General features: G+C 48.8%; 1 protein-coding gene across 1 annotated transcript; it reads left to right on the forward strand.

The window, feature by feature from the left end:
- The first annotated feature begins 249 nt into the window (after positions 1-249).
- Positions 250-10,953, forward strand: DDRGK1 (DDRGK domain containing 1). Its single transcript, XM_036093190.2, has 9 exons — positions 250-418; positions 1,786-1,992; positions 3,464-3,576; positions 3,788-3,889; positions 6,645-6,767; positions 7,059-7,097; positions 9,663-9,719; positions 10,231-10,279; positions 10,653-10,953. Exons 1-9 carry the CDS (start codon positions 328-330, stop codon positions 10,817-10,819), a joined length of 948 nt encoding a protein of 315 aa, XP_035949083.1. The 5' UTR covers positions 250-327; the 3' UTR covers positions 10,820-10,953.
- The last annotated feature ends 11,197 nt before the right edge of the window (positions 10,954-22,150 follow it).

The raw sequence follows: 22,150 nt of genomic DNA on the forward strand, positions 1-22,150 counted from the left end.
TCTAAGCATCTTTTTGTACTTTTTCTACATATGTATGTTTTTATAAACGCTCTGTGATGTTGCTTAATGCTTTTAAAACACATATAAATGTCTCACTGCACAAAATCGTTTGCGATAATTTCCACTTATGAGTATTTGCATGCCCCCCAAATTCCTCTTAGAGTAAAAAATTGAGGCGTCTCTACGGAGTGTGCGGCCTGGGCGGGGCCCCGGCTGGTGGGAGGAGTCTAGAATGGGAAACGGGAGGGGCCATATGGCCGTTGGGCGGGGCCCGGGAGATCCGGGGCTTCGGGGTGGACGCGCCGGTTCCGCCTGGAAGCCGTCGTCATGGTGTCCCCCGTGGTGTACCTGGTGGCGGCGGCTCTGCTTGTCGGCCTTATCTTTTTCCTGACTCGCAGCCGGGGCCGGACGACAGCAGGTAGGAGATGTCGCCGCTCCAGGGCCGATGGGGCCGCGTTCTCTGGCCTCCTGAGCCTTTGTAGGCCCTCGCCCGCGGCTCCTGCGCATGCGCTGGCCTGCCTGGCTGGGCTGACGACTAGCTCGGAGCCGGATTGCGCTTGTCGCGCTTCAGGCCAGCCGCGCGCCTGCGCATATCTGCGCGTCGCAGACCGGGCGGCGAGTCGCAGTGCCGCAACCGTACTCGCGGACGGGATGGCAGCGCCCCTACACCTTTCTCCCAGCCGCAAAGACAGCCTTACTCAATCCCTCTCCTCGACCCCCGGCTCTCTAGACCCAGAGGGGCCGCTCCCCTGGCGGACATGCTCCCATCCGTCATTGGGGCTGTCCCCCTGTGCGCTCCTAGGAGAGGCCGCCGGGGTGTCCCGTCCCACCCAGGCTGGCTCCAGAGCGGGTGCCAAGAAGGCGGCACCTGAGTGTTTTGTGCTTACCTATGAGCTGTAACTCCTTGAAGCTCTCTCCTTACCCCTCAAAGAGAGCCCTATGCACCCTTCTCTCTCTTCTGCGCCCTGACCAGGAGCTCATGTCATCTGCCAGGGTACAGAACAGATACGCCTGTCATCCAACATCCCCCATTTCTTGTCAGTATGTGGGTTTGTGTATATGTCTCTGCCCCTCTCTGGACCCACAAGCTACTTCAGAGCACCTACATGCTCTAAGGGCAGGGGAGAGAGAGCTGAGGAAAGGCAGATAGCCAAGAAATCTTCCTGGAAAGGAAGCCTCAGACCTCAGGTGTGCTCCCGGTTGGCATGCCTTATAAAACTGTGGCAGGTGGTGTTAGGCAAGAAATAAATGCAGTCCTGCAGTGAGCATGCAGATGTGGTCTAGAGAAGTCAGGATGAGCTTCCCAGAGGTGCTCCTCTTGCAGGGTGGTACTCTTCTTTTTTTTTTAAAGATTTTATTTATTTGACAGAGACACAGCGAGAGAGGGAACACAAGCAGGGGGAGTGGGAGAGAGAGAAGCAGGCTTCCTGCAGAGCAGAGATCCCAATGCGGGGCTCGATCCCAGGACCCTGAGATCATGACCTGAGTTGAAGGCAGACGCTTAACGACTGAGCCACCCAGGCGCCCCAGGGTGGTAGTCTTCTGACAGGCCAGCTGGAAAGGTATCGATAAAGGCAGGAGGGAACAGGTGATCTTGCTGCAAAAGACCAAGGTGTGGGTCTGGGTTATAAAGGCCTTTATGATCTGAGAAATTGGGGCTTTGTGCTTCAGGCAGCCGGAGCCTGGAGGAAGTTGAGTGGAGGGTGAGGCTTCCAGGTTGCTACTCCCCTGCCATCAGGTGGGTTGGGTTACTAGACAGTTGTGTGATTCCTCTCTTCCCTACAGCTGGCCAAGAACCATTGCACAATGAGGAGCAGCCGGTAGTAACAGGCTCAGTGGCCCAGCCTCGGCCCCTGGAACCTGAGGAGCAGAGAGTCGGGGGCAGGCCCCGGCGCCGGAGAGACCTGGGCAGTCGCCTGCAGGCCCAGCGTCGAGCCCAGCGTGTCGCCTGGGCAGAAGTGGATGAGAATGAGGAGGAAGCCATCATCCCAGGTGAGAAGGGCCCAGCCTGGAGGAGAAAGGGGCTGGTTTAGGGCATGAAGGGTAGAAGAGTGGAGTGTGGAGCTACAGTGTAGGAGACCTGTCTGGGAGCCACAGGATAGGGTTGGGGGCGGGGAGACTTGGGACCCATCCTTTGGTCCCAGTTCTGGACCCTGACCAGCAGTTCTGGACCCTGACCCCTGTTCCATTGGGCCAGCCCCCTCTTCCTTCATTTTGGCTTTCAGTGTCTAAGCAAGAGGGCAGTCATCTTCAGATTGACCTAGAGAGTTCCTCAGCCCACTTCTTATATCCCAGCACCTTACTGGTATGGGCACAGTCATCTTCTGAGAGCTTCACCCTAGGGCCAGAGTACCTAGCCAAGAGCTTCTGCAGTTCCTGAGGTGAGGTCACTTGTAACCCTGGAAGGGTTTGGGGATGGAGACATTTTGTTGACAGAGCTTCCATATCCCTGGGAGACCAACAGAGCCCCTGGGATTGTGGGAAAAAATATTTTTTCTCCAGTGTTCAAACCTGGCTTGAGCTGGAGGAAGGGGCATTTGAGGCCTTTGCCCTTGTACTTTTGGGAATTAGCCCCTTTGGCTCAAAAAAGAGGCACTCTGGTGCCATTCCTTTTGTCTCAGACTTGGGATCAGACATCTCTGCTGCTTGGGCACCAACAGGTTTTTTTGTCTTATTTTGTCTTTTTAAATTTTATTTATTTGAGAGAGAAAGAGCACGCGCACACGCAAGGGCATGTGTGGGAGCACAAGCAGGGGGAGGAGCAGAGGGGGAGGGGAAAAAAGTGTGTGTGGGAGAATCTCAAGCAGATGCCACGCTGAGCGTAGAGCCGGATTCGGGGCTTGATGAGATCATGACCTGAGCCAAAATCAAGAGTTGGACACTTAACTAACTGAGCCACCCAGGTGCCCCAACAGGTCTTTAACTTTTAGCTGGCCCTAACTTTAGGTAGTCTTGGGGTTGGAGCTGTCTTTTTGGCCAGGGGCTGAGCCTGGAACCCTCAGCAGTTCCTGACCACAGTGAGGACAATTTCAGATATGAGGCAAGGATACATTTCCCCATGAGGCCGTCTTTCCCTGGAGGTTTGGCTCAGAGACAAACCAGAGAAGTCTGCAAGCCCAAGCATCCCTGCCTGTGATTTTCAGACGCTCGGATATTGGAACCTGACACCTCCCTTTTTGTGGCAATGCAGGATCTAAAATTACTATCTGTTTCCTTGCCTTTCCCTTACCTTACCCTCTACCCTCAACACCCCCCGACACACACACACTCTCACATACACAGACTCAGAATGTTAATTTCTGTATTCATGGTAGATATCTGTGGAGGGCAGAGCTGGGCTAGTGACATTTGCAGGTGAGAGGAACGGGATCCGCCGCCATGTGGAGAGGGACAAGGGGTAGGATGGATCCATCATCATCAGCCCTCTCTAGGACCTGACCTGTCTTTCTTTGACCGTACTCAGCCCAGGAGGAAGAAGGTATCGAGAAGCCGGTGGAAAATCACCTGTCAGGGAAAATTGGAGCCAAGAAACTACGGAAGCTAGAGGAGAAACAGGCGCGAAAAGCCCAGCGTGAGGCAAGCAGGAGGGTTGGAGTGCGAAAGGGTCCTGCCTTCCTCATCCCCTATGTCAGGCCCTCCCCTTGGGCTCTTTGCATGCTGCTTGCCTGACTGTCTCTTACAGCCTTGGTCCGTGGTCTGGCCCAAGGTTGGCCCCCTGGCCTGTTTGTGAGGTGGGCAAGCTCTGGTGGGGGGTAGGGATGTGCTCCTTATGAAGGCCTCTCTCCAGGCAGAGGAGGCTGAGCGTGAGGAGCGGAAACGCCTCGAGTCCCAGAGGGAGGCAGAGTGGAAGAAAGAGGAGGAGCGACTTCGCCTGGAGGAGGAACAAAAGGTGAAAGAGCCCCCCCCCCATCCTGACCTCTGACCCATGAGCAGGCAGCCTTGCTTCTCATGCAGCTCGTTACATCTCTGACCTGGAAGATGGGCCTTGGACTGGTTTCAGGAGCAGGCCCTGGTTTATTTGGTCCCTGGACTCTAAACACAACCTGTGTAAAACCGCTGCTGAAAAGCAGAGCCAGAGATGGGGATTTTTGTGTATGTGATTTATTGAACATGCCTGAAGCATGTAAAGAAAATTGAGATGGTTGGAGTGGCTGAAACAAGCTAAGCAAGAAGGAGAGAAGTCAGAGAGGGAGTAGAGTCTGGATTCTAAAGGCCTTAAAGTTGTTAAAGGTCACTGTAAGGGCTGATCGGTCCTGCCTGAGCCAGTTCCTGTTTAGGGCCTGACCTGGAGGAGATAGATGCTCAGAGAATGGGAACCACTGAGGTAGAGGTGGCTAATGAGCATTTGTTTGCTAGATGCTTCCTTCTTTCTGAGAACCAGAGAACAAGGGAACATCACAAAGGTGTGATGTGCATAAAGAGTGAGAGCCAGGGCTGCCCCAGTTAGGAAGAGCTCGCTGGTGCCTTTGGCCTCTCACTGGCCCTGCTGTCCAGGGACCCTGGGTGGCAGGGAGCCTGGCTTTGGGTGCTGTAGCAAATGGGCCAGAACACAGCAGAGAAGGCATCAGGGGAGATTTTACCTTTATTGTTTTTTACCTTTCCGAAGGTCATCCTGCCTGATGGATCTTAAATGTCTTGGGGTTCTCCTCTGCACACAGTTTCCCCTGGGTTAGCACCTTACTTACCTGGTGTATTTCCCACAACCAGTATGGATACATTGTGGTATATTTCCCACAACCAATATCGATACATTGTCCTAACTAAACCCCACACATTATTCGGATTTCATTAATTTTCCCCTACTGTCCTTTTCCAGGGTCACTTCCAAGACACCACATTACACTTAGTTACCATGTCTCTTTAGGCTCCTCTGGGTTGTGACATTTTCTCAGATTTTCCTTGCTTTTAATGATCTTGATAGTTTTGAGGAGTATTAGGCAAATATTTTGTAGAATATTCCTCAGTTTGCTCGACTGATTTTTTTGTCATGGTTAGACTGGGGTTATGGATTTTTGGGAAGAAGATCACAGATGAAGCGCCATTCTTGACGTAGCATATGAAGGATACGTGTTGTCGACTTAACTTGTCATAACTGATGTTAACCTGGTTGCTTGGCTCAGGTTTTATTTGCCAGATTTGTCTGCTGTAATGTTACTTCCTCCTTCCTATAGTTCTTTGGAAATAAGTCACTATGCGCAGCCCACACTTAAGGGGTGGGGAGTTATTCTCCACCTCCTCAAGAGCAGAGTATGCAAAGTATCAGGAATTTTTCTGTACAGAAGATTTACCTTTCTTCCCTGTGTATATATTTGTTTGTTTATACCAATGTGGACTCATGGATATTAGTTTAGTGCATTGCGTTACGATCTGATAGGACCTTATTTATCTTGTTATGTAGGTCATCAGGAGCTCTTGCAGTGGGCCCCCATGTACCTTTGACGTAACCTCATTGTTTTGTTTTCTGAGTACTCTCTTACTTTTTGGCATTGCAAGATGCTCCAGGCTTATTTTGTATATTCTCTGTTCCAGCTTTAGCTACGTGTTTTAAAAAAATCTTTTTGAGAGCTGTGGAAAATAGGATGACGTGGAGGGAAGCTGTGGCACTAGGTGGTGGTGGTGATGGAGTGATATGGATGGGCTGAGAAGTTTTCCGGAAGTTGAAGGCAGAAGTGGTAGATAGGACTTTATTTCTGACCAGCTGGCCATATGGCTGTGTGACTCACTGAGCCAGGGACCCAGGAGGAACACCCGACGTGTGGGGAGTAGATCACAGGGTCTTTCTGGGACGTACTCAACTCGAGGTGCCTGTAAGATGGCCCAGTGGGTGTGTCGTGTGGGAGGAGAGATTTGGGGCAGGGGTACAACTGTGGCAGTCCCTGGCAAGGAGATGGTTGTTGATGCTCTGGGCATGGCGAGGTGGCCTGAGGAAGGGGAAGAGGGAGGAGGGACAGGGCTGAGCGATGGAGGAGGTGAGGAGAATGGCCCAAGGAGCAAGAGGAAACCCAGGAGAGGGTGGGATCTGCCAGCCCGGCGAGGGAAGAGGAAATGGTCAGCTCTTCCCAGCACCACTGAGAGGACAGGGTTATGAGGCTGATGGCTGTCTCTTGGATTTGGTGGGATGGATGGTGGCTGAGACCATAGCACTTGCTTCGGCGGGGTTGAGTATCAGAAGCCAGACTGGAGTGGGTGGGAGGGGTGAATGGATGATGAGGAAGTGGAGCCTGGGTGTTTGTCCACAAAGTTTGGACATGACAGGAAGGGGGGGGTCATTGGCAGGATTTTAGAGGAGAGGGGGCTGAGCAGCACACGTGTGGGAGGTAATGGAACTGATGAGAAGAGGGGCCTCTGCCTGTAGCTCAGCTTGGGGTTGAGCAAGGCCTGGACTTGCCTCTACTCAAGTCTCTGCAGAGGAGAGGGGGAGCTGAAACTGTGGACGAGGGCTTTCTGGAGGGCAGACTCAAGACCTGTCGCTGCCCGCTGGGTAGGTGGGGATGGTGAATTCCAAACAGCAGCAGGAATCTTGAAGGAGCTCTGTCCCTGAGAAAGGGCTGGACTGTATGCCCTGGTGCCCTGTGGGGGTAGCAGAGCCCAGAACAGGGATGGGGTGGGCACCCGCCCCCAACGTACCTGACTCTTGTCCACAGGAGGAGGAAGAGAGGAAGGCCCGGGAGGAGCAGGCCCAGCGGGAGCATGAGGAGTACCTGAAACTGAAGGAAGCCTTCGTGGTGGAGGAGGAAGGTGTGGGCGAGACCATGACTGAGGAACAGGTGGGCCTGCTGCCCCTGGAAAGCTCATCTCTATGCCCACCAAGCCCGCCACCCCATCCCAGACACCCATCGTTCCTTGCCTGCCGCCCTTGTCAGGCACTGAGAGGGGCATGGGCATCAGGCCCCGCAGGCTCCAGTGGCCAGAGGCCTTGTCCCCAGGAGAGGAGGCGGTGCCTCCGAACCCCTCACTGCGGGCAGCTCTGTTCACGCAGATGGCAGGCGGGTGGGTAGGCGTAGACCCCTGTAGCCCCTGCACGGGGGACACTTACCCCAATTTCTCTGCTCCTCTAGTCCCACAGCTTCCTGACCGAGTTCATCAGCTACATTAAGGTAAGAAACCACAGGACAGAGCTGGGCGTCAGCTCCCTGCCTCACGCATGTGTGTGGTGTGCGCGTATGTGTGTGTGTGCGTGTGTGTCACGTGCACTCTCTGGGCGTGGAGGGAGTGGACCCGAGCCGGGGCTATCGGCGGCTCGCTGGAGCTCATGCCGGAGTGGGCAGGGGACCTGGGAGTCTGACCTGCCTGGTCCTGGCCAGAAGAGCCTCTTCTTTGACAGTGGAGAGGGACCTGGTCTGTGTGGGAGGCCTGAGCCTTCAATCACTTCCTCACATTCAGTTTGACAGTCTCCCTGCTCCTCAGACCCCACGCTCAGTGAGTCACTGTGTTTTCAAGTTTCTTCACATGTGTTTTCTGTCAGTTCTGTCACACTGAGGCTTTGCTGAGTTGAAACAAGCATCCCCTGCCACGTGTTCCTGATCAGGAACTTGGGTCTTCAGGGAAACAGGATGATGTTTCCTTTGGAATCTAGGGCCGGGCAACACGTGTGTCCCCCTCTGTCTGTAGCCGTGCTGGGTACTGCTCCAGGTTGCATAAGCACGTCCTGCTCTGCTTTGCTGCTAAGCAACTTCTCTCCCACGAAGGATGCGACAAGGGGAGAGGTTTTCAAGTGCAGCTCAGAGGTGCAGAGGCGGCTGAGGGAAGGAGTGCAGAGGGAGTGGGGGTGGTGGTGGGGGTGCTATTAGGGGGTGCCAGGGAGCTAGGCCTTGCATAATCCTCCCCCCCTTCCAAAGGGAGCAGGGTTCAAACTCCTCCCAGCAGTAAGAGGCTGGGCTCATAGCCTGGGGGCCTGGTATTCCTGTGGGGGAGAGAGCTCATTTCCCTCTGATGGAACCCATTTCCACCCTGACACCCTCGAGGGCTGACAGGACATCTCCCACACTTTCCTGCTGCTGTTTGGAATTCACCATCCCCACCTACCCAGCGGGCAGCGACAGGTCTTGAGTCTGCCCTCCAGAAAGCCCTCGTCCACAGTTTCAGCTCCCCCTCTCCTCTGCAGAGACTTGAGTAGAGGCAAGTCCAGGCCTTGCTTTCAGAGGCTCTCTGGAGAGTTTTTCTGGGCTTCTCCAGACTCTTCTGGACTATAGAAGTCTTTCCAGCCTATGCAGGCTGGTCCTCCTAGAGCTGCTGTCTGCAGGGAGAAGGAGGATTTCCAGAACTCAGCCCACCTGCCTTCTCCCAGGCTCCAGGGGAATGGGCCCTTTAGTCCTAGGATTTCAGAACTGGAGGCATGTTTTTGTGCCGGGCATAGTTTATGTGCAGCGTAGGCCTAACTTGCTCTTTTTGATCCTCTCTCCCTTCTGAGCAGGGCTGAGTGGGTTGGTTTGTTTTTGTAAACACACTTTTGGCCCTAGCATCCCCTCAGGCCAGGTCTTCAGGGACAGCTGGGGTGACTTTGCGGTCACATTCTGAGCTGTCACTGAGAACCCAGTGCCTGCTCCCTGCTTCTTAGGTAGAGGCCAGCTGGGCAGGTCACCTTGTGCTTGCCACCCCCTGGCCCAACCGCCACTCACTTGCCTCCCTGCTTGCACATCCATTTTGGCATTTTGAACAGTCACATGCCATCTGCAGCTGAGGAGGCGTCACGGTGTCACTCCTCCCCCAGCTCATTTGCTATGGAAGATTCCTGGAAACGCAAAAGACCGCCTTCTCTCAAGTCACATGCTCTCTGTCTGTGGGGGAGGCAGGGCAGATGCCTGCGTAGGACCCAGCGGTGGACCCCACCAGGAACTAAAGTTTCTACCAAGGGGGTGAGGGAAGCACAAGGAGCATGGCCGTGTGTGGAAAGCCCTGAGCAGATTGAGTGACAGTGATTTTAAGGGTGGACATGGTGCCTCAAGAGCGTGAAGAGGATGGTGAGCAGCATGGCGTGTCAGGGGGTGGGGATCTCTAGGCCAAGGGGGCAGTGAGCAGAGGTGAGAGAAGAATGACCTGTACCTCTCCTACCAGGACCCTGGCTCATCGGGGCTTCTCATCTGCTCTCTTCTTGTCCACATTCTCGCTTGTCTTCTCACCGGCTCTGAGCTCGAGGGCAGGAGCGGTGTCTTGTTCACCACTGCACGCCCCACACTTCTCAGCTCCTTGTCCTGGCAGGTCTTCAGCAAACACGGGTCCTAGTGACGGTTGTTTGATAAGCTTTTGGCAATTGTCAGCCCCTCCCTTCATCTCTATGGTGCTTCCCCTTCCAGCCTGTTCATAATGTTAAAATGATTCGGCTGGATGCAGAGGAGAAGGTAGCAGCTGTGCTCGACTCTCCATGGGTGCCTGTCCCAGGGTAGTCCCCAGGCCAGGACGTGACTCATGGGGCAGGTAGTGGTTTGGGCAGATCCCTCCCCGTAAGCAGGGGCATGAGAGAGTCGATGAGTGTGTGTGTGTGTGTGTGTTTGTGTGTACACGTACAGGCAGCTGGGAGAGCATGAGTAGTGTGTGAGGGAAACAAGGCTCTCCCTTGGGAGCATGGAACCTGCTTAGCCAGCCACCCAGAGCAGAACAGGTGGGTGTACCAACCTCAGAGGGCTCCTGTGCTGAGAGGCTTTCTCCTCTCCCCCTCTTTGCAGCAGTCCAAGGTTGTGCTCTTGGAAGACCTGGCTTCCCAGGTGGGCCTGCGGACTCAGGTAAGCCCTTGAAGGTGGCCTGCTCCATGGAATATGGCCACGGGGTCTGTACGGCTCTCACAGGGGGACTGCCTTAAAGATGGGAGTCTTAATGCCCTCAAGCAAGAGTAGACTGTAGGAATTTTTTGGTACCCCAGGAATCTTGTCTTTCTGCTAGACAGAGGAAAAAGAAAAAAGCCCAAACCCCATCACTCCAGCGGCCCCTGTAAGCGAGGCAGCCCAAACCCAGTTACCTTGACAACTCTCTTGCAAACAGGCTGCGTCAGCCTTCGCAGCCAAATGTCCCCACCACTCCTCTCCTGCCTTGAAGAAAGCCTCTCTTGGGGGTCTTACAGGGCCCCGGGACCACAGCCCTGTCTCCCCTGAGCCCCTCCAGAGGAGAAACAAAGAGTCACACTGGGGATGGCCATGAGAAGGAGAGGAGGAGATTTGACTGTGGTGGGAGGGAGAGTGCAGCTGTCTTCTGGGACGGCAGTGCCCATCTCTGCTCTGAGACCTCTTCTTCTCATAGGATACCATAAACCGCATCCAGGACCTGCTGGCTGAGGGGACTCTGACAGGTGAGGGGGTGAGAGTCAGTCAGCATAGGCCCTGGCCTTGGGGTGTGTCTAGCCACAGAGGGCCTGCAGGGATTTGTTGCAGAGGCAGGATGACCCCCCTTCTCAGCCCTGGGTGGGGAAGTGATGTGCAGGAGGGGCGCTGAGCAGAGGGAGATGCCCAGGCCTGGGAGTGGCTCAGGGTGACAGGGACAGGCAAGGAAGCCTGATTTCACTCGCATAGGCAGGACTGGATGCAGCCAGGGGAGCCCAGGGAGGTAGGCAGGCCTGGAGGGCTCTGAGCCAGTTGTGAAGGGGTGGGTGGGCGGGCATTTTCAGGCAGCGTCGGGGAGGGCGCCCTAGAGGGCTCAGCCCCACAACCCTCCTGTCCCCACAGGTGTGATGGACGACCGGGGCAAGTTCATCTACATAACCCCCGAGGAGCTGGCTGCCGTGGCTAACTTCATCCGACAGCGGGGCCGGGTGGCCATCGCTGAGCTTGCCCAGGCCAGCAGCTCCCTCATCGCCTGGGGCCGGGAGCCCCCTGTCCAGTCCCCAGCCTGACCTAGCCCTTGCCTTCTGGACTGGGAGCTAGCACAGCCTACCTGGCTGTACAACTTGAACCCTCCCCTCCACCCTGGGGGAGAGATGGAATGTGGCCAGGCAGTTATAGATTAAAGGCCTGTGAGCACTGCTGAGCTTGGTGTGGCTTGGTGTGACAGAAGGCCTGGCCTGGGATCCCAGGTGAGCCAGCCAAGTCTAGTCCTCAGAACAAATCTTGGGGGTGAATGGGAGGAGCCTGTGGAGGCAGATGAAAGTTCCATTCTTACCATGCGTTCATTTATTGAAAAAGAATATTGAGCATTTATTGTGTTCCTTTGTACCCTACAAAGATGAGAATTTCTCTCTCTCCCCCACTTCCCAGAGCAAAAGTGAGCAACCTTAGGGCAACATCTCCCCTAAATGGGGAGGAAGGTCTCACTATTGGTTATATGGATGGTTTCAGGAGCCCTACAGAGAGGGCTGAGAGCCCTTAAGGAGAAGAGGGAAGTGCCAAGGATAGAGTCCTAAGGAACATCAGCCTTTGAGAGGGAGGGAAGGGCGGTCAGGGAGGGAGAGGCTAGGCAGGTAGAAGGAAGCAAGGAACCTGCTTGAGCTGGATAGAGTGGTGCAGTGGAGAGAGGCGCTTCTTACAGTCTGTCCCATGAATTTAGCTCTCTATCCTGGACAGAAAGTTTAAACGGTGTGGGTGATTCCACCCACTGGTGGATGTAAGGACCATATGCTCAGGAGTGGGTGTGATGGGAGATGTGTCTCTCCTATAGGGTCAGTCACTCCAGTTCCCGTGGGCTGTTCGTGGTGTGAGCATCCTGCTGTGCTGAGGGTGAGGCATGGGTTTAAATGTGTATTTTTTATGCAAGGTTGCCCTTAAACATAGACCACCTACTTCCTCTGCCAGGTAGAGGAGGCAGCTTTCTGTTCCCACCCTGGAGGAAATGGTCTATGGAGATGGTGATGGAGACAGGACATCAGGCTGTAGGGTAGAGCCTTCCTGAGTGTCATCAAGGATGATTTTGATTCACTTGGTGCCATAAATATTAACTATAGTGCCTAAATTCCAAGTGAGGCGTGACTACTGCTTCTGTCAGCTACAGGCACTCGGAGTCACCTGGAGCTAGGAAGGGCCACGTGCATTGTTTGGAACGCCATCTGGGAGCCCACAGTCCAGTAGGAGAGGGAAGAAACAGAGAAAGGTACTGGCAGTATGAGAAAGAAACAAAATTATAAAGGGAAAAGAAAGCTTATAGTCTGAGTGATGCTTCTCAGCTCTGGTTGCTCATTAGAAGCCCCTGGAGAGTTGTCAGCAGTCTCATGTTCAGGTCCTGCATCCTGAACCAGTGGAATCAGAATCTCTGGGGGTGGGACCCAGGCGGCATCAGTGGGAGATTCCAGCGGGCGCCTAGGTTGAGAAGGTGGTGGGGTGGGGTGGAGAGACAGGCCATCAAGTTACAAGTAATTAAAATCCCCTCTGGAAAGGGCTTCTCCCAGAGCAATACAGCAGCTCCAGGTCTCCTCCACCCTTTCCCTCCACCCTCAGCCACTGCCATCCAGGCGGCAGGAGGACTGTAGCAGCCCCAGCTCCTCATTCCACCCTCAGGACATTCCACCCTCCATCCACAGGTCAGGAGGGAGGAAGAGGCACATCCCTTTCTCACATCCTGGAAGCCTTCTAAAACCCCTTATGTCCCAAGAGCTTAGTATGGAGGAGAAAACCTATGACCGTGTGTGCATTTTTTAGCGAACAATCCACTAATCTAAGAAATTTATCAAATGAGCCGTTCTTGAAGTAGTGATTAACATTTTTCTAAGTATGTATAAACCGCTTTCACAATAAATGGAAACTTCCAGGTTTAACCACTCATAATTTTTCAAGCATTTAAACAATTATTACTTAAATATTCTCAGCATTTAAAGTCCCCAAATTTAATGTATAGAATTATTTTAAATGCTTTAACATCTCAAACAGTAGACCAGACACATCTAGTAGTAGTAGAACAATGACATTACTGATCTGTGTGTGTAATACTGAAACTGATCAAAAACATCTCAGTACCATGGATTTACATTTGCTTATTTACTAGCTCTGGTTTTATTTCTTTTTCTTCCCGAGGGTACAGTTTTCACTTCTCCTGGATCCCCAGGGTGATTATCTCAGGTTGCTGAGAATGTATATATGAAAGATGAAGAAGCAGGGACCCAAGACTTGACCTTGACTGTGACCCTGAGTCCTTTAGTTGCGTGGCCCCTTTTGCTCACCGACTAAGCCACCCAGGCGCCCCACTCCTCTATTTTTATATTGAAAGTTTCTCATAACTTAAGCTTAAAACTAAACACAAGGAGGGGGGTTGTACCTGGGTGGCTCAGTCAGTTAAGCATCTGCCTTCGGCTCAGGTCATGATCTCATGGTCCTGGGATGGAGCCCCATGTCAGGCTTCCTGCTCGGTGGGAAGCCTCCTTCTTCCTCGTGCTGTCTCACTCGCTCGCTTGCTCTAGCTCTATCTCAAATAAATAAATAAAATCTTTAAGAATAAATAAACAAACACAAGGGGGCCTGGCTGGCTTAGTCGGTGGAGCGTGTGACTCTTGATCTCAGGGTTGTGAGTTCAAGCCCCATGTTGGGTATAGAGATTACTTAAAAATAAATTTTTTTTTTCAATTTGGAAGTAGTCCTTTATTAATTGACCAGATTACAGAAGTAATCATGGTAGATACTTTAGTTCGTCTTTCTAATAGGCCTATTGATGCGGTCTTCCCTGTGGCCAGCATCTCCACCTTCTACAAAATAGATGGTCGTTTTCTTCAGTCCCCCTTGTGGAGAAGATAATTTGAAGGGCCTAAAAATAAAATATTTTTAAAAATAAATAGGGGGCGCAGTCGGTTGAGTGTCTGACTCTTGATTTCAGCTCAGGTTGTGATCTCGGGGTTGTGGGACCAAGCCCTGTGTCGGGCTCTGCTGGGTGCGAGTCTGCTTGATATTCTTTCCCCCTCTCCTTCTGGCCCTCCCACTCATGCGTGCGCGCGCTCTCTCTAAAATAAATCAATCATTTTAAAGTAAATAAATAAACACAATGAGCCCTAGATGGCCTCATGATCTTGGCTCAAGGTAAGCTTCAGAAAAGGGGATAAAAAAGCTGGGTCCTTTGAGGCCACCAGTAGTCTCCCCATTCACCTGGCAACTGAGTGACCCCCAGGCTATCCAGTGGCACCAGTGCAGGATGCACGTTGGATCTTTGTAACACTAGTTATTTAACACATTCAAAATGTGTTTAAAAAAGCAAAACTAGGGGCGCCTGGGTGGCTCAGTCGTTAAGCGTCTGCCTTCGGCTCGGGTCATGATCCCAGGGTCCTGGGATCGAGCCCCGCATCGGGCTCCCCACTCCGCGGGAAGCCTGCTTCTCCCTCTCCCACTCCCCCTGCTTGTGTTCCTGCTCTCGCTTGCTCTCTCTGTCAAATAAAATTAAAAAAAAAAAACAAAACTAAAATTATAATCTACGGAGAGCCTACTGAGTACGAGGCAGGATGCTAAGCACCTCAGGGAATTGCAGTGAGCAAAACATGACCCAAGCCAGAAGTGGGGCATGGGGCAGTGGTACTAATCTGATAGGGAGACCAGCCAGCAAGTGCATGGCCAAACACTGATCTATGAAAAGGACTGGTGGCTCACAAGGAGAGGCCTGGGCTGAGGGGAGGACAGGTGCGAGAATGTAAAGGCTTGTGATTCACTGAGGGGATGTGGAATGTTGGCTGGAGGAACAGGAAAGCCTGGGGCAAAGGAGAGAGTAGGTGGAAAGGGAGGTTGGGACCTGGTTGGGAAGGGCAGGGATTACTGAGCCCAGAAATATGGGTGATATTTGATGAAGGGGGGGTGTTTAATAGTGTTTTGAATGAATAACTCATTTTTTTAAAAGATTTTATTTGAGAAAGAGTGTGCACAAGCAGGGGGATGGGCAGAGGAAGAAGCAGGCTCCCCGTGGAGCAGGGAGCCTGATGCAGTGCTCCATCCTGGAACCCAGGATCGTGACCAGAGCTGAAGGCAGACGCTTAACCGCCCCAAGTAACTCATTTCTTAACCCCTCTTTGCAATCATCATATCCCACAACCTATCATTACTCCATCAGCCCCTCCTTCTACACCCCCATTGTACCATCATCAGAGCGTACCACCTCAAGCCTTCACAAGTGCTTGCCCCAGACATCTCCTGTCCCAAACCCCAGCCCCAAGATTGGAGACGACTATTCCACTAAGGCTGTTTTTTTCAAACTTATTTGACAGTATCTCTTAGTAAGAAACCCATTTTTTATTGAGGACTTAGTCCATGTTTGTATGCCCGTGCATAGAGATAACTGAAGCTAAGGTGTCCAAGTGCTTTACTTAGTGTGGTTAATGCATGTTGGCATTTGCTTCTCTAATCTGTACTACTGCTGATGGTGACTACATTGATTTCATAACCCACTAACAGAATTCAGCCTACAGTTTGAAAAACAGCGTTCTAAGGAGCCTGTTCCTTTTACGTTGAGGACTGGGCCAAGGATCAATATCTGGGGGTAGAGTTGTGATCATATATAACTTGGTAGTCACGGGGTTGTACCAAAAACAATTTAGACTACAGTAGTGATGCTGAAAAATAGTTTTACTTGGTTTATCCTGACACCATACATAATTTTTGGCTTATTATACATTATTTGATTACTCATTACAGCAAAATGCATAAGGCAACCTTAGAACCTATCAAATACTGTGACATTAAACTTGTTTAAATATGACCTTTTGGGGCGCCTGAGTGGCTCAGTCAGTTGAGTGTCTGCCTTCGGCTCAGGTCATGATCTCAGGGTCCTGGGATCAAGCCCCACATCGGGCTCCTTGCTCAGTGGGGAGTCTGCTTGTCCCTCTCCCTCTGTCTCCTGGCTCTCGCTCTCACTCTCTATCTCAAATAAATAAATAAAATCTTAAAAATAATAATAAATATGACCTTTTGCATATAACCTGTTAGATTTACTGGCTGGTTTTAGTCATTTTTAACTTTCTTAAGTTTCTAATGTAGTGACACAAAAACACATCCATAATAATAATACAAAAACTAAAACTAGTAATGCTCCAACTGTATTGTAACCTAGTAGCTGAGATTTAATACTTCTGTTGCTTTATTTCTCTTTATTTCTCATCAACGAGGTTAGTCAGGCCACTTTGTAGTTGAGCTAAACCCTACAATTTATAGAACAGCATAGTTGGGGGGACATAGGCTTGATGTCTACTTTGGCAGCTGGCTTTATGTATTTTGTAGTTTGTGCATATTGCCTCATATCAAAATAGACCATAGTAACAAATATGAATAGATGAGAAATTACTGAACATATAATCCATCATTGCTGAATTGTAACTCAAGAGAGGAAAAGTTGACAAGTGATAAGGGAAGGACACATGGGAAGTTTAGGGCCCAAAGGCAGGTAATAAAAGTCTCACCTAGCCATCTCATTTAGTCTGCAGTGATACCATCTGCAACGTAAAAAGTTAACAAGGCTTTCTGCTAGACAAATTTACCCCAGCTTTTACAAAAATTAAATCTGGCAACATTTTTGGAGTCTGCATGTTTCCATAAAATTGATTAAAGATTTGAGTATAACCATAATTCCATGATGCAATAATCATTATTATTCTGCTTAGGACTTTAAGAAGAATAACATCCTTCACAAATAGATGTGAGTTCATAAAACTCACTTAAGATGGTGGGTGGTATGGTGGTGGCTTGTATTCGTTTATGCTTTGTTTCTAAATATCTTGCAGTTGAGGTTTAATAAATTTTTTTGTTAGTATTATATAAACAAAGCATCAATTATGTAAAAACAAAAGAAAAATGTTAGGGACTCTTGAGAACATAAAAGCAAAAACCATCTTCTATTGGGAAAAATATACACTTTGTAAAGAAGAATGGTTAAAAGGAGAATACAGTCTAATAAGTTTTTAATATTTTTCCCTTTATATTTTTCAAGGGTCCCGTGGGGGTGTGTATGTAAACATCAGCTCATCAGCTTATAAAACCCCATGTAGGGGCGCCTGGGTGGCTCAGTCGTTAAGCGTCTGCCTTCGGCTCAGGTCATGGTCCCAGGGTCCTAGGATCGAGCCCCACATCGGGCTCCCTGCTCCGCGGGAAGCCTGCTTCTCCCTCTCCCACTCCCCCTGCTTGTGTTCCCTCTCTCGCTGTGTCTCTCTCTGTCAAATAAGTAAATAAATCTTAAAAAAAAAAAAAAAAACCCATGTAAAAGACCCCAGCATACTTGGATCATAAATGTCTCAGTTACAGTTTTATATTGGTCTGGATAACCCCCAAGACCTTTACTAGTCATGCTCAGGAATTTTTGGTCCAATTCCAGAGGTTTTTATTTCCTCATAAAGCAAGCACAGCTTAAAAAGCTTTAGTACAAACATCCAAACTTAAGCGTGGATTAAAGTGCCTTGTCTGCCCCCCCATCCCCCATTTGGCATTTGGAGGTCACTGCCCAGTCATCCCAGAGAAGCCCCATGTCCCCTTCTGGATAACTTGGTGGGTAGGACCCCAAAGGGTCAGGTTAATTGGTAGGTTTTCATTTGCATCTCTTCAATATCCGCAGGGCTAGAGGTGTTTTCAATGGCTTGTTGGCCATTTGTATTCTGTGAATGATTTATTTCTCTTTTACCCATTTGTCTGTAGACCCAAGGGTTTTTGCAATTTCATTCATCATTCAACAAATGAATGCTGGGTGTCTGTTATGCGTTTGCATTAGGTTTCTAGTACTGCTGTAACAAATTACCACAAACTTAGCGACATAAAACAACACATATTTCCTATCTTTTAGTTCTGTACAAGTCCAACGTGGGTCTTACTGGGCTGAGATCAACATAGAGCTGTTTCTTTCTGGAGGCTCTAACCCATCTTCAAGCCACATCCCTTGGCCTGTGGTCCTTTTCCTCTATCTGTAAAGCCAGCTACCTTGCATCTCTAACCATTCTTCCGTAGTCACATGTCCCCCGCCCCCACTTCTGCCTTCCTCATCCACTTTCAAGGATCCTTATGATTACACCGGGCCCACCTGGTTAATCCAGGCTAATCTCTTCTTTTTAATAAAGATTTTTATTTTTAAGTAATTTCTACACACAACATGGCGCTCAAACTTACAACCCTGAGATCAAGATCGCATGCTGTACTGACTGAGCCAGCCAGGTGCCCCTAATCTCCCTATTTTAAGGTTAGCTGATTAGAAACCTTAATTCTATCTACAAGCTTAATTCTCCTTTGCCATGTAACCTAACATGTTTACAGGTTCAGGGGATTAGGACTTGGATATCTTTGGGGGTTCATTAATTCTGCTTATCAGAGTATTAAGATGGGGATATGAAATTTTTTTAAATTTTTTATTGTTATGTTAATCACAATACATTACATCATTAGTTTTTGATGTAGTGTTCCATGATTCATTGTTTGTGCATAACACCCAGTGCTCCATGCAGAACGTGCCCTCTTTAATACCCATCACCAGGCTAACCCATCCTCCCACCCCCCTCCCCTCTAGAACCCTCAGTTTGTTTTTCAGAGTCCATCATCTCTCATGGTTCGTCTCCCCCTCCAATTTCCCCCCCTTCATTCTTTCCCTCCTGCTACCTTCTTTTTTTTTTTCTTAACATATATTGCATTATTTGTTTCAGAGGTACAGATCTGTGATTCAACAGTCTTGGACAATTCACAGCGCTCACCATAGCACATACCCTCCCCAGTGTCTATCACCCAGCCACCTCATCCCTCCCACCCCACCCCCCACTCCAGCAACCCTCAGTTTGTTTCCTGAGATTAAGAATTCCTCATATCAGTGAGGTCATATGATACATGTCTTTCTCTGATTGACTTATTTCGCTCAGCATAACACCCTCCAGTTCCATCTACGTCGTTGCAAATGGCAAGATCTCATTCCTTTTGATGGCTGCATAATATTGATATGGAATTTTTTTTTAAAGATTATTTATTTGAGAGTGAGAGCCTGCGGGGGTGGGGGGAAGAGGGAGAGGGAGAGAATCTCAATAGACTCCCCGCGGAGCATGGAGCCAGATTTGGGGCTCCATCCCACAACCCTCAGATCATGACCTGAGCTGAAATCAAGAGTCAGGGGCGCCTGGGTGGCTCAGTCGTTAAGCATCTGCCTTCGGCTCAGGTCATGATCCCAGAGTCCTGGGATCAAGCCCCACATCGGGCTCCCCGCTCTGTGGGAAGCCTGCTTCTCCCTCTCCCACTCCCCCTGCTTGTGTTCCCTCTCTCGCTGTGTCTCTCTCTGTCAAATAAATAGATAAAATCTTAAAAAAAAAAAAAAATGAAATCAAGAGTCAGACACCTAACTGACTGAGCTACCTAGGTACCCTGGGAAATGAAACTTTAAAGTATCCTGTCTACATAGACGCTACAGATTAGTGGGGAAGACAGATGATTAATCAATCACAATTTTTCTTCTTTTATATTATTTTTCAGATTTTGGTATTAAGATTATTCTACCTTTATAAAATGAGTTAAGGAGCTTTTCATCTTTTCCTATGATTTAGAATGATCTCTGTATAGATTGGGTAGAACTCAGCTGTAAAACAGTCTAGGGTGAGTGCCATTTAAAAGGGTAAACCTCGAACAATGTTAATTCTTTTTGTAGTTACTTACTAAAAAATTAAAATCACGGTTAAGTAGCTTTTTCTATTTGAAAGCTTTAGTTGGTGCATAAAAACAAGAAAATACTGAAAAAAAGAGCTCATTTTACTATATACAAAATGATTGCATCCTAGAAACCTCCAGATTTACACTTGGCTTGCTCCCCCACCTCCAAGTCTTTAACTTGAATGTCACTTCCTCAGGAGGGCCTTCCATCTTACTTGGAATTGGGATCCCCCAGCAATCTCAACTTCTCCTTAGTATTTGCCACTTCTAATCCACTATATATTTTACCAACTGTCTCCTCCCACTAGAATGCAAACGCCCATTGGGGCAGGGGTTTTTGAGCAGATATTTAATATTAATAGCCTGCTGCTTCTAAATTTTCAGAGCTTATTCACCTGTTTATTCTTCCAAGCAAACTGCATTATCTTTTCGATTTTTTTTTTTTTTACAAAATACATGCTTGTAAAAAAAATGCAAACATTACAGAAGTGCCTAGAATCTTCTCTTCTGCCCTCCTCCCTGCAATCCCACCATCTCAAAATAGCCACTATTAATAGTTTGATGTGCATTTTTTCACTTTTCTATGCAGGTACATATATATTCTTACTAAAATAATAGAAGATGGGGCTCTGGCTGGCTCAGTCAGAAGAACATGAGACTCTTGATCTCGGGGTTGTGAATTCGAGCCCCACGTTGGGTGTAGAGATTTCTTAAATAAATAAATATATTTTTTAATATTTTATTTTTTTGAGAGAGAGGCAGAGAGCAAATGGGGCGGGGAGGGGGGCGGGAAGCAGAGGGAGAGGGACAAGAAGACTCTGCGCTGAGTGCGGAGCCCAACTCGGGGCTTGACCTTACCCTGAGATCAGGACCTGAGCCGAAATCAAGAGTCAGACACTTAACCAGCTGAGCCACCCAGGTGCCCCTAAATAAATATTTAATAAATAAATAAATAGAATAATAGAAGAATTAGAATATGCATACATATGATACTGGTCCTTGCTTTTTTTTCACGTAATCATCTTTCTATGTCAAAACATAGACACCTGTGCCATTTTTACATCGCTATTGTTACATTGCACTGGATGCATTGTGATTCATTTACTCAATCTTCCATTAATAGATTGATGTATTTATGTTTAAATATTTCTATTACAGTCAGTACATTAGTGACTTATCTTTGCACATCTATCATATTATTTTTGATGGCATTTCTTCCCAGAATGGAATTGCTAAGTCTGAGGATATACACTTTTCACATTTTTATAGCTCTATTACCCAGTTATCCTCCCAAAAGGTTGTACCGATTTATACTCTCAAAAACACCGTGAGTTCCTGTTTCCCTACAGTCTCACCAACATGCAATACCATCAGTTTTTAAGTTTTGTCAGTCCGATAGACTCTTTTTTCCCTCCAGCTTTATTGAGATAATAGACTCTTGTTTTAATTGCCTTCTCTTTACCATTGGTGAGAGAGGGGTTCCCACCCTAGGGTTATGGGGATGGCCAAACACAGCCCTTGACACTGGACAGGTCAGATCGACAGCAGTTTATCAGTCATGTATCCTCACAGCTCAGGGAAGGAGGACACCACAAGCCAATGGGGCCATCCAGGTGTTGCACTCAGAAATACAGTGAACAACCAGAAGCTGTGGAGGACAGACCAGTTTTATAGAAGCAAGAGGTTGAGCTGTGCCTGTTGTTTCCGCAGGGAATGTCGTTGGTCTGTTTGAATGATTCCACAGGCTGGCAAAGAACTGAAACCTGCTCTCAGAGATAAGCAGAAACTGCACCTGGTCGATTTGATAAGGATTATTTGGCTAGGGCAACGTTCAGTTCAGCTATTTGAGACACTTCTGATTTTACCAGATGTCAAGGCACAAGATATTGAATCTTAATTTCAACTGTTCCTGGTTAATTATGAGGGTTCTTTTTGGGTACTGATTTTTGAGTGACTTTTTGGCATATATTATGACGATTGTTTTTTTTTTTTTTCCTCATTTACCAAACTCATGGACTAATTTCTTATGCAGTCACACTTAATTTTATTTCCTTGAGTTGTATTTAGTAAATTTCCCCCCCTGAATTGGTAAGTATGATTGGTTTGCAGTTTTCCATTTTATGCTGTCTTTATTAGGAATTGGTATAAGGAGAACTGTAGCCTCATAAAATGAAATAGCTTTCTAACTTTTCTGGGCTGTAATACAGATTTACAGGGTGAGGATTATCTGTTCACTGAAAGTTTGAGAGAATCCTTCCATAAACCATTTGAGCCCAGAGCCTTTTTGGGACATATTTCTTAGGTAATGTTTTCAACATCTTTCTTATTTTTGTAATTGTATTTCCCAGAAATTGGTCCACTTTATTAAGGCTTTCATATACATTAGAACAGAGTCAGCTATGGTATTCCTTTATTTTCCTGTTATGCTTCTTAAAATGCAAAACCACATTCTCTATGAAATAGGAACAGAAAACTAAAAAGAGATTGAGTGAGATCAAGACAGAGGTGGGGTGGAAATTGGCTAAAATCAAAGAAAGATATAACAAGCAGAATTCGGGGCTCCTGATCAGTTGATCATCTGCCTTTCAGCAGCCTGGATCATGATCCTGGAGCCCCTGTGGAGTCCCTTGCTCATCAGGAAGCCTGCTTCTCTCTCTCCCTCTGCCCCTCCC

This window comes from Halichoerus grypus, chromosome 10, assembly GCF_964656455.1.
Source record: "Halichoerus grypus chromosome 10, mHalGry1.hap1.1, whole genome shotgun sequence".
Lineage (NCBI taxonomy): Eukaryota > Metazoa > Chordata > Mammalia > Carnivora > Phocidae > Halichoerus > Halichoerus grypus.